Source organism: Peromyscus californicus, unplaced genomic scaffold (genome assembly GCF_007827085.1).
Source record: "Peromyscus californicus insignis strain IS unplaced genomic scaffold, ASM782708v3 Scaffold_11__1_contigs__length_118956290, whole genome shotgun sequence".
NCBI classification, from domain to species: Eukaryota; Metazoa; Chordata; class Mammalia; order Rodentia; family Cricetidae; genus Peromyscus; species Peromyscus californicus.
The window spans coordinates 67623644-67636297 of NW_026294402.1; the positions used below are offsets into that span (position 1 = coordinate 67623644).

At 43.3% G+C, this 12654-nt stretch overlaps 1 protein-coding gene across 6 annotated transcripts in view; it reads left to right on the forward strand.

Annotated features, from left to right (window-relative positions):
• Nedd4 (NEDD4 E3 ubiquitin protein ligase) overlaps positions 1-12654 on the forward strand; it is a 92282-nt gene that overhangs the window by 16875 nt on the left and 62753 nt on the right. For all 6 annotated transcript variants that reach the window (XM_052714097.1, XM_052714104.1, XM_052714122.1 and 3 more), the window contains exon 6: positions 6404-6457. In XM_052714097.1, the coding sequence (XP_052570057.1) occupies positions 6404-6457 (54 nt within the window). The remainder of the gene's footprint in view (positions 1-6403; positions 6458-12654) is intronic.

A 12654-nucleotide genomic window follows, 5' to 3' on the forward strand; every position in this document is an offset into this window, starting at 1 on the left:
TTACACACTTAAAGTAAAACTAAATGCATCTCTTAAAAGAGTTAAAATGAGGAACCCTCTGATGACGTGGTAGGAACTGTTAATCTTACTATGAAAAATAAATAATGTGATGGCGGGTGAAATATAATATCGTGAGGCTGGGATCACCCTGTTCTAAAAAACTCAAGTGATGGAGACACTTTCAGTCTTTCTCCACTTCAGCAGAACCATGGGGGTGGGGAGGCTGCTCTGGTGACTGTGGTGAGTAGATGCTGCTGTTACACACCCTTCCTTAGCCTGCCCCCCTTCTCACCTCACCTCAGATTCCAACCCCATTATTCCAGCTCCCAGCAGATTCTCAGAGGCCTGTTTCCCCACAGGTGGGAGGTGCATTACCATAGTCTCTTGGCTGAGTCCTTTCTGCTTGTATGACTTAAAAGAGTTGTCCTGCTTCAGGTTCCCCTTTGCCCATGTGCTCACTCACACATGGCCAGTGTTCTTCCCATTTCATTTCTCTGGTGTACTCTGCACCACGCAGACCTCATCACACCCAAGGTCACAGTGATTCTCCTCTGCCGAGATCTAATCTTTTTCCCTTGGTGGAATGCTCTTCGGAGTAAATATTTATTTTGTTTTATTAAAACAAAAAGGAAATTTGAATGTGGCTGCAACTGGGGGACACACTTAGTTTCAGTCAGGGAAAAGGAGCCTCCTGCCTGCGTTGTTCAGGCCAAGGTTACGTTTGGTTTCCTGAGTTTTGCTCCGGGGAAACAGAAGGAAGACATTGCTGAAGCTGGACACAGGAGCCTCTCTGAAGGTCCAGTGCCAGCGCCAGCAATGTGCTTCTGGTGTCCACGTTCAGAGACAGCTCTCCTTCATCCATGCAGCACAACCAGCATTTGAGGCTGGTCTGAGACTTTGGATTCTTGAAGAAACTGGAGAAAAATGAAACTAACTTTTGGGTTACTTTTGGAGCTGGAGGCTGCCCTGGACGGTTCCCTTGGCATCTCTATTGCTTAGGGATTTTCAAAGGTGGCTCAGTTGCTTATTTAAAATTTATTATTACTTTGCTTACTGTATTTTGCTGTGAAGTTTTTGCATTTTTCAGTGTACCAACATTTTCTTTGCACACCATTTTTTTTCTCTCTCTCTCTCTTTTTTTTTTTGAGAGGATTTTGCTCAGGCTCAGCTCTTTAGAGATCCACCTTTCTCTACCTCCTGAGTGCTGGGATTAAAGGTGTGCGCCACCATACCCCGCTCTGCTGTTGTTTACTAGTCAGAGTACTGATGAGTGTGTATCTGTCTTGTTTGCATTTTCATTTATTTAGGTTTTTAGAGACAAGACTTCTCTGTGTAGATTAAAGGCATGCACCCCCAAACACAGCTGTTTATTTTTAATTCATTTACTTCTTCCACGAAAGCGCTGACATAAAGATGTTACAGAAAGGAATGAACTAAAAACTCAAATTCTTCTGTTCATCTTCATCTCTACCTCTCTTGAGATTACTTCTTTGTTGTTCTTGCTTTTTAACCACAAGAAAACGTGAAACTTGACTATAAAAATGTCCTTAATGACTTCAGAATTTTTTTTAAATTAATTTTTTAGGTTAGCATACAAACTAAGTCTTTCCCTAATGGTGTGTTCAAACATTTGTCTTTGGTCTTTGTTCTCATGTCCCCTCCCCCACAGCCCTCATGGCACTCCCCGCCCCCACCCCACCTCCCCCTGGCTCCCTTCCCTTCCCTTTCTACTTTCTGACCTCAGGGCTTGCTTCTCTTGCCCTCTCCATTTCCTGCCCCGTTCAAATCACTTCCTGCTTACTGGTTGGATGAGTTGATTCTTTCAGGGTTTAGTTTTCAGGCTCCTTGTGTGTGTGAGGTGTTAGTGTCTTCTGATGGGGCTGCACACAGTTTACCCTCTCCACAGGCTCTCTTTTCTCTGGCAATGGTTTTCTTTGCTCTTCAGAAGCTTTTTAATTTCATATCATCAATCCCATTTGTCAATTTTTGTGATGATTTCTTACATAATTAGCATCTTTATTTTATTTATTTATTTTTTTCTTCTGGAGCTGAGGACCGAACCCAGAGCTTGCGCTTGCTAGGCAAGTGCTCTGCCACTGAGCTAAATCCCCAAACCAGTTAGCATCTTTATTAGCAGCAGAAAGTCCTTGCCTGTGCCTGAATCTTGAAGTGTGTTCCCTGGGCAGATTTAAACATCAGGATTTACGTCAGGTCTGTAGTGGATTTTGAATTGATTTTTGCACAAGACAAGAACAAGAGATAAGAGTCTGGTTTCCTTCTTCTACTTTGGGAGTCCACCCAGGATTAAAGCAGCTGTATTTTCCCCAGAGAGTGTTTTCAACAGTTTAGTCCCACGTTGGGTGGCCCTTTGTGTGGTTTGAGTCGTCAGTCTGTTCCCTTGGCCAGCATACCTGCTTAGGTGCCAGGACCATGGCACTTTGTTACTATGTAACACTCTCCCTTCTACTTAGCATTGATTTAGCTGTTTAAAGTCTTTTTATTTCCAAGTGAATCTTAGGATTTTTTTTCTAATTCTATGAAGAATTTCATTAGGGTTTTCATGGGGATGGGATTGGTTTTGAAGATTGCTTTTGGGGCCAGCCATTTTCACAGCATTAAATCTTTGAGTCTCTGGGAGATTTTTTCCCGTTTTCTAGTTTCTTCGTTATCTTGAACTTTTCATTGTAGGGGCCTTTCACCCATAGGTTTTTGAATTTTTTGGTTAGATTTTTTTTTTTTTACTTTATTTTATGTGTATGAGTATTTTTCTTGCATGTATGCATGCAAAGCACACATCTGCCTGGTGCCCCTAGGTCAGAAGAAGGTATTAGATCCTCTGGAACTCATTTTGACCCACCATGTAGGTGCTGGGAACTGAATCCGTGTCCTCTGCAAGAGCCGCAAATGCTCTTAGCTGCTGAGCCAGCTCTCTCTGGCTCCACAGTTTTTGGTCTAGAAAATCTGTTGGATTTTGCATGTTGATTTTTCTGGTGGAGTTTTTAGGACCTTTGAAATAAATGATCAGTCACCTGCAAGTAGCCACAACCAGACTTCTTCACTGTGCACCTTTTCTTTCTTACTCTTATTGCTGAGGCCAAGACTTCTAGTGGAAAGTGGGCACCCTTGTCCTGCTCAAGATTCTCGAGACTATGCTATCAGTTTAGCGTGATGTCGGCTGTAGGTTTGTTGTGGGAGCCTTTATTATGTTAGGGTATGTTCTTTCTACTCCTAGTTTCTCAGGGAACTTTGCCAAAGGCCTCTCTACATTGATTGAGATGATCACATGATTTCTACCCTTAGGACTGTGTATGTTCTGATTCAGCTCACTGCTTTGCCTGTGTTGAGTCAAGCTTGTTTGCTCCAGGGATCAAACTCAGATTGTCAGACTTACATGCAAGTGCTTCTACCCTCTGAGCTGTGCATCTCACCAGCCCCTTTCTGGGTTTCAAGAAAAGGTTTATTTTAAATTTATGTTAAGGTGCGATGCCTACGGGAACCAGAGGTGTACGATTTCCTGGAGCTGGAGTTAAACCAGTTGTAAGCCACCTGATGTGGGAGTTGGGAACTGAACTCGGGTCCTGGAGGAGCAGTAAATGCTTTTAACCACCGAGCCATCTGAGTCCTTCCCCTACTTTTTAATATAAGCATCCATACCTGTAAACTTTCCTCTTAGAACTGCCCTACTTATACCCCAAAGACTGATAAGACTGGCTTTCATCATCATTGATTCAAAGCCCTTTCGGTTTCCTCTGAGTTCTTCAATGATACAGTGGTTGTTATTCAAGAGTATCTTAGAGTGTATGTATAATTTCTTAATTTCTGGGTATTCTTGCAACGATTTCTACTTTAATTGCACTCTGGTCTGATAAGATACAAGAGCTTACATTGATTCTTTTGTATTTGGTAAGGCTTAATTCATAGCTTAGAATGTGATTCTGTTTTAGAGATGGTTCCAAGGGCTGCTGAGAAGAATGTATAGCCTGTATCTTTTGGATAGAATATCCTGTAGATATCAGCTAAGTCATTTTGATCAGTGACAGACTTTAACTCTGAGCTATCTGTGTTGATTTTTAGTTTGGACGATGTTTCTAGAAGTGAGAAGGAGTACTGACTGAATCACCCACTCTTTCTGTCTGAGTCCTCTCCGACAGTTGATGTCCTTTTGTGTTTGTTTTATGGAATTGGGAGGAGCCTTAGTATTTGCTGTAAATACATTTACAAGTATTACATCTTCTTGATGAATTGTTGCCTTTATTAGTATGTAGTCTTCTTTAAAAACAAACACACAAAACCAGAAAGAGCTGACTAATTTGGCAGGACTTTACCTTGTCAGATACTGGAAGAACTGTACCAGTTTGCTTTCAACTGGTTTCAACTCACTGTGTAGACTGTGCAGTATCCTTTGTCTTGAGGAGGATGTGGGCGTTTTGTTTTGTTTTTGAAACCGATCATTAGATCTAGTTTTAAACCAGTCAGCCAGTCTGTGTCTCTTTGTTGGTGAGTTGAAGCCAGTTACATTTAAGCTTATTATAGAGAGTCCTGTACTGATTTCTGTAATTTTGTGGTTGGTTGGATTGCTGTTTTTCTTTACTTGCTCCCTGTTAGTATCAGGGTGCCCCTGTGTACTGTGTTAGACATGATGGGTTCTTTCCTAGCTCTCCATTGTTCATCTGGTCCTCTCCTGAAGTTATTCTTTCCTGTGCTATTCAGAGTATTTATCTTTCCACTTCGTATATGTAAAGCATCTTCTCTAACGCTGGCTTGATGATCGTGAATTGCTTGTGTGGCAATGTCCTTATTTCTTCACCAAAGTAAATAGACAGCTTTGCAGGTCTAGCACTCTTGGTTGGTGTGCACTTACTTTCAGGACTTAGGATGTATCTTTCCACACTCTCCTGGTTCCAAGCTTGCTAATGAGAGACTTGGTATTACTCTGATGATTCTGCCATAGGTGAGCTTTTTCTCTTACAGCTTTTCATGTTAATTCTTTGTATTCGTGTGTAAGACAAAGATCAGGAATAGGACAAGCCACAGCCAACCTCATCTCACCAATAACTCAGTCTCCAAAGAGATCTGCTTCCTGTATACCCACGGCTCTATGCCTTTCTGTTCTGCCACCTCATTTCTTCTCTCCATCCAGCTACATAACTTCTTTTCCTGTCCACCTCTGTCAATTCCTTTCTGTCTGTACAGATCTCCAGACCTTTATGGTTAGTGCTGGGATTAAAGGTATGTACTACCACGCCTGGCTCCGTTCCCAGTGTGGCCTTGAACTCACAGAGATCCAGACGGATCCCTGCCTAGCTTTTTCTTCTGATCCTCACATAAGCTTCAATTGTGCACAATATTTTGGGGGACGCAATATATCACCACATTCGTGTGTGTGTGTGTGTGTGTGTGTGTGTGTGTGTGTGTGTGTGTGTGTGTGTAGATGTGTGACCGTTCAGAGGTTAGGATGGAACAGGAAGCACTCTTATTTGAAGAAGAGCCTCCCCCTTCATATCAATACTTTCTTTGACTGATGTGATGGTTATCTTTGAATACAATGTAAAGTCTGCTAGACAGTGGTGGCACACACCTTTAAATCCCTCTGGAGGCAAAGGCAGGCAGATCACTGAGTTTGAGGCCAGCCTGGGCTACAGAGTGAGTTCTAGAATACCCAAGGATTCACAGAGAAACCTTGTCTCTGAGCTTCCCGACCCTCAAATACAATGTAAAATCACTTGGGAAGAGAGTCTCAATGAAAGACTATCTAGATTGAGCTGGCTTGTTGGCATGTCTGTGGGATTGTCTTGATTATTAATTGATGTAGGAAGATCCAGCCCACTGTGAGTGTCATCATGCCCTACGAAGGCAATCCTAATATGTGTATCGTGCCTGGGACTTCATGCTTGCATAGTGAATACTATATCCACTGAACTCCTTCCTAAATATATTTTTTTGTTTGCCTTTTGAGACAGGGTCTCACTGGGTAGCCCTGCCTGGTCTGGGACCCATTCTGTATAGCAGACTGGTCTAGAACTCACAGAGATCTGCATGCCTCTGACTCCAGAGTGTTGGAGCTAAAGGCATGTAGCATCATGCTCTTCTTAAATGTATTTTTTTGTAACATCTTCAACCTCTGGTATATTTAACAAAATCGTTTCGTTTATATTTGGTATTAAGTAGATTTTTTAACTACGGAAATATTTCAGCAAAAATGGAAGATAGTAGCTTTGAAAAAGTCTACATATTGTTGCAACAACAAAAAGTGTTTGAACTCAGGAGACCATGGGTGGCGTGAGTCTGGCCTCTTTGTGTAATTTCACTGCATAGCGGGTCAACACGTGGCCACATTTTGCAGATGTTTCTTGGCGTCTGTGGCTAGATGTTCATGTTTTTAAAGAAAGGTTGTTTCTCTTAGGTCCTTCCACAGCAGCACCGTCTTCTGTTCGAAGTGTTTGATGAAAACCGTTTGGTAAGTGGAGTTACACTGCATGAGTGTGAAGGATGCTTCGAGGGTGGCCTTCAGGAGAGTGGGAGGAGGGTTTGGGAGCCTGGGGTCGGGAGACAGAAGGGCTGCTTATGGAGGTGCCTGGAGTTGATCCTTCCATTCTGTTCGGTTCCCTTTCACCTCTCCTGGTTGTCAAGACTTTAGTTTCCCTCAAAGCCTCTGTGACAGAAGATGGAGGAGGGGAGGCCCTCTTGTTTTCCGTGCCATGTCCTCTGAATCTTAGAATGTCTGCACTTGGGTGTATTAACCACAGTGTTGTATCCCCCCACCACCCCATCCCCGTTTGTGTGTGCGTGTGTGTGTCCCACCGGGTTCAGTGGGGTTCAGAGAACAACCTCCAGTGTCATTCCTCAGGAGACTCACAGCTTTTGTTTTGAGACAGGGTCACATTGGTTTTGAGCTTTGCTAGGTCGGCAAAGCTGGCTATACCCCAGAGTGTCCTGGAACCTGCCTAGCTCCACCTCCTATCTCCCAGTGCTGGGATTATAAGTGTATACCACTATACCCATCATTTTATGCTGGTACTGGGAATCAAAACTCAGGTCCTCATGTGTAAGGCAACCTTTTCTTGAGGTTACCTGTGTTCTGTTTCAATGTCCATCCATTCTCTTATCCCGACTCACTCACAAGCCTTTCCACACTGCGGGGATGAGCATCATTCACAAAGGCCAGAGCAGAGCCAATCTGTAGTGCTTTTGTTGTTTGAGACAGGGTCTCCGTCAGTATCCCCAGCTGTCCTGGAACTCACTGTGTAGGTCAGGCTAGCCGTGAACTTGCAGTGACTTTCCTGTTTAAGTGCTGGGATTACGGGCCTGAATCTCCGTGCTCAGCCTGGTGTCATCTTTATTAAATGATCATTCTGCCTCCTGCCTTCCTGAAAAACACCTGGAAGCTCTGTAATCTTCCTGCTTTTCCCTCTTTAGGACGCATTTTCAAACCTTCCCCCACCGGGCTTACATTTATAACTGAGAAATCCATCTGAAGGAGTAAAGACTTACTTGGCTCATGCTTTTAAGGATTTTAGTCCGTGGGCACTTAGGACTGCATGGGGGCCTGTGAGGAGACATAGCATCACAGGAGAAATGTGTGCTAAAACAGAACTGCTCACCTTTGTGGTGGCAGGGTGCGGGTGGGAGGGTGTCACTTTCGTAATGGAGTCCCATTTAGCTGTGAATATATAAATGAATCTGTTGATGAGATCAGTGCTCTCGTGGTCCAGTCACATCCCAACTCTGAACAGTGGTGTGAAAGATCAATTTTGCACATGAGCTTTCAGCACACAGAATCAAACCTGAACACATAAAACATACTGTTAAGTATCCAGTCTTTTTTGGTTATCTAGTATAAACACCAAAAGAGGAATGAAATGATCTGAATCACTCTTGTTTTTTTTAATTTTTAATTTTTTTATGTACATTGGTGTTTTCCTGTGGAACTGGAGTTACAGTTTTGAGCTACCATATGGGTGCTGGGAATTGAACCCAGGTCCTCTGGAAGAGCATTCAGTGGTCTTAACCTCTGAGCCATCTCTTTACCCCCCGGAATCACTTTTTTAACTAACAAAGAAACTGAATTTTTGAGGGCTGGAGAAACGGCTTAGTGGTTAAAAGTGCCAGCTGTACAATCGTGAGATGTGGAGTCTAGATCTCAGAACCAGGATGGCAGACCAGGTGTCCTGCGAGTGCCAGTAACCCCTGCTCAGAGGGGAGTGGAGCCAGGAGGATCGCCTCCGATTGCTGGAAGCCTACCAGAGAAACTATGAGGCCTGGGCTAGGGAGGAGACTGTGCCTTAAAGAAGCAGGTGGGAGTGACAGAGGAGGACAACCACTCTGTGTGTGTATCTGCACATATGTGTATACGTAAACTCACATAGACACACACGAACAAATAGATAATTTTTAATGAAACTGCTTTAAAAAAAGAATCTATTGTTACATTGCATAACATTTTTTTTTCTTTTCAAGAAATGGCAATTGAGTCTGGCCTGTTGACACATGCCTGTAATCCTTGCACTCTGAAAGCTGAGGCTGGGGTATTGAGAGTCCGAAGCCAGCCTGTACTAACGTTGGGAGACCCTGTCTCAAAAATAATTAAAAACAGGAAATGAGGGTTGTACTAGTGACTGAAGATACTGCAATGAAATCTTGACATCACAATAATCAAAGTGACATTTTTACCAAGGGGACTCTTTCTTACCAACAGACCATACGGTACATGTGGCTGATATGGGCAGTTGTAAAACCTTTTGGCTTTTTGCTTATATTTTTGCCTTTTTCTGTGATACAGGAATTTTTTTACTTTTCTCTTGTCAGTCTATTATCCTGTGATGCCAGGTGAAATTGAGTCTTGGTATGTTTTTTGAAAGGCTTATTATTTATCTGTGTGTGGCGTTTGCATTCTTAAGTGTGGAGACCGGAGGAAGGCATCAGCCCTATTGGAGCTAGAGTCCCAGACATTTGCAGGACACCTGACTGATTATGTGTGTGTGGACTTGTGAACTCTGATTTTTTGTGATGTCCAAGCAAGCATTCTTAACCATCTCTCCAGCACTGGTGATTTATTTTTAAGCTATGAAATGTATATACGAATAAGAATACACAGTGCAAATAAATTTAGTAGCAAGACAAATGTCTGTGTACAAATGCTTCAGCTGAACATCTGCAGCTGCAAAGGCCTCTTGGCCTCTTTCTAGCACTGTGCCTTTTTCTTCCCCCATATGTGCTGGCACTATCCTAACGTTGCTGTTTAATACTGTTTTGCTTTCTAAAATACTTTATTATGTACACACACACACACACATATATATCTTTGAAAATATTTCCTTTTGCATATTTTTAAAAGGTTTGATTTATATTTTAAAAATGATGTGTGCCAGGCGGTGGTGGCGCACGCCTTTAATCCCAGCACTCAGGAGGCAGAGGCAGGCGGATCTTTGTGAGTTCGAGGCCAGCCTGGTCTACAGAGCGAGATCCAGGAACGGCGCAAAGCTACACAGAGAAACCCTGTCTCGAAAAAACAAAAACAAATAAAAATGATGTGTATATGTGTTTCTGTGTCTGTGCTCATAAGTGCAGTGCCCATGGAGGCCAGAAGATGGCATCAGGTCCCCTGGAAGTAGAGTTACAGGCATTTGTGAGCTGCCTGACATGGGTGTTGGGGAACTGAACTCAGGTCCTCAGCAGCAAGACCTCTTAATAGCCAAGCCATCTCTCTAGCTCCTTTTTGCATATTTTTAAATTTATACGTGTAGCACCTCTGAGGGTGTTTCTGACAGGCTTTTTCCTTAGTGTTGTATTTGTGAGATTGACTTACAGTGACACATATTTTACCCAAAGTTTTCCATCACCTGCAGGTCATAGTACCATCTTTTATGCATTAACCCTCCGTATGGAATATCAGACTTGGTGTGAATTGCTTTCCTTGTTACTGATTGATAGGTGTCCTTGCTCTGTGTTCTTGTGCTCATGTCTGAGTGAATCTCTAGGCTGGGGATTGGGAGCTGAATTTCTGATTACTTGGACTGCCTGGTGCTTGGGTATGTACTACTTTAGTCAAGGTATTTGAAGGTCATCCATAAAGAAGGACAGATTCTGCTTTCTACTATGCCTGGTTGTCTAGTCCTTCCTTCCAGTGACTGTCACGGGTGTGACCGTTTCTTCACTGCCAACATGGATATTTGTCAAACACTGTGTGTGTGGTACTGTACTGTGTGCCATGATGAGCTGGGAGGGTAAGAGAAATGCCTTTGGATTAGTGATTAAACACTTAAAGACGATAAATGTGACACTTAAATCTTTAATGCTTTTTTAAAAAACCTGGTTTTATTATGTGTGTGTATGTACAGCTGTGTGCAGTGTCCACAGAGGGCAGAAGAGGGTATTTGATCCTGCGAGGCAGGAGTTACAGTCAGTTGTGAGCTGCCCAGCATGGGCTCTGGAAACTGAACTCTGGTTCTCTACAAGAGCAGTGTACAGTCTTAAATGCCACATCATCTTTCCAGCCAGCTCCAAATAATTAAAACGTTAAGGAAAACCCAAGCCATGTATTAATCAGGATGTAATAGATCCCACTCCAAGGACTCTGTTAGGGTTTTGTCTCTGATTGGCACATTAGTGGTAACCCTAGGCAAATGAGAAAGTGTTCTCTCACTTTAAAAAATGATCCAGAAACGACATGGACGTGCATTCCTGTCATCCTAGCCTTTGGGAAGCAGAGGCAGGAGGATCCAAATTTCAAGCTTGTCCTCAGCTACATAAGGAGCCATGGAGTCAGGTTGGGCCCCTAGGAGATCCTCCCCCCCCCCAAAAAAAATCATTTAAAATAAAAAAGCAGATGTCAGTATTTGCCTTGCTTGTCTCATATAAGACAGTGGTTCTGAAAATCCTCAGAAAAATCTTTTTTCCTCCTAGACAAGATCTCACTATGTAGCTCTCTGTTCTGAAACCAGACTGGCCTCGAACTCACAGACAGGCCTGTCTCTGCCTCCCAACAAGTATTGGGATTAAAGGTGCATATTAGTCCAGCTGTTTCTATTTAATTTAATATTTATTGAGGCAAGGTTTCATGTATGTATCTTAGTCTGACGTCAAACTCCTTTGGCATCTAAGGATGACCTTCAACTTTTGATCCTCCTGCTTCCACCTGCCCAGTGTGATATGCTTTCATACCTTGGGCATTTGTGGAGTTGAAGATCAGATTCTGGGCTTCTTGGATGTTAGATAAGCAGTCCGCCAACTGAACCTCATCCCCAGCCTCAGAAATTTCTTCGTGATGATACAGATTTAAAAGGTGGTGGCGGCGCACACCTTTAATCTACCACTTGGGAGGCAGAGCCAGGCGGATCGCTGTGAGTTCGAGGCCAGCCTGGTCTACAGAGTGAGATCCAGGACAGGCAACAAAATCATATGGATATACCCTTTCTCCAAAAAACAAACAAAACCATCATTTAACATTTAGCATGGTACCTATTCTTGTGTTAGGTGTATCTGTTTTGTGGATCCTCATGTGTGCTGTAGAAATAGAGCTTTTTCAAGAAGTGAATGTGAGCAGCAGTCAGGGCCAGTGGTGTGCTGAGCACCACCCCATACCTCAGCACATAACTGAAGTTCAGAAATCCTCTGATGCGGTGGGAGCCATAACCACCATAGCATCCAGCCACAGACCTCCATCACTGTAAAGTCTGTCCTTGAAACTGACTTGCTTAGCAAATCTCTTTGGAAAAGTAGGGTGGAGAGCACAAGTATAATTTTAAGTAGAAATAATTTCCAGTCATCTGGAAAGTGTTTCCTGAATCATACATGATACTTGCTTTTGAGAAAATGGTGCTACATTCCTTTTTTTGACTGATTTTTAAGGCTTGAGGTGATGATGGCTATGCTGGTCCATGTTCTTCTTAGTTACATACACAGGGGTAATGTGCCTTCAGGATGATGTGCCTGAAAACAAAAAAACAAAAATAAAATGGTGCGCAGGTACCTGTGTGTCATTAGTTTCCGAGCCACACCTGCACACCTCTGCCACTGAAGGTTTATGGGTAAGAGACACTGTGCTTCCGAGACTTAGTAGTTATTCTCACTGGGATCTGCTGGGGGAGATACTGAGGGAGTGGTTTACAGGGTTGTACAAGCTGACAAGGTCTGGAGGCTGGGAAGCGGAATGAACCTAGGAGGGTTTCTCTATGGGAGACAGAGGCAGATCCTTTTAGAGGCTGGAGAATTGGCTTTGTGGTTAAGAGTAGATGCAGATGATCTGAGCGTGGCTCTTCGCACCCACGACAAGCAGCGCACTGGAACTTGCTCCAGAGGGCTCTTGTGCCTCTGAGGATACTGCACTTACATACATATGCACAAGCACACACACACACGCGCGCATGCATAATGAAAAATATTAAAAACTAATCTTAAAACCAAAAAAGTCAGGCAGTGGTGGCACACGCACACGACTTAATCCAGCACTCTGGAGGCAGAGCCTGGTGGATCTCTGTGAGTTCAAGGCTAGCCTGGTCTACAGAGTGAGTTCCAGGACAGCCAAGGCTACCTAGAGAAAGCCTGTCTCAAAAAACTTTAAAGAAAAAAAAATTAAAAACAAGCAAAAAATTGCCCCTTTGAGAAACCTGTCTGCTCTCTTGAGGCCTTCCGCTGACTGGATAAGGTTCACTCACA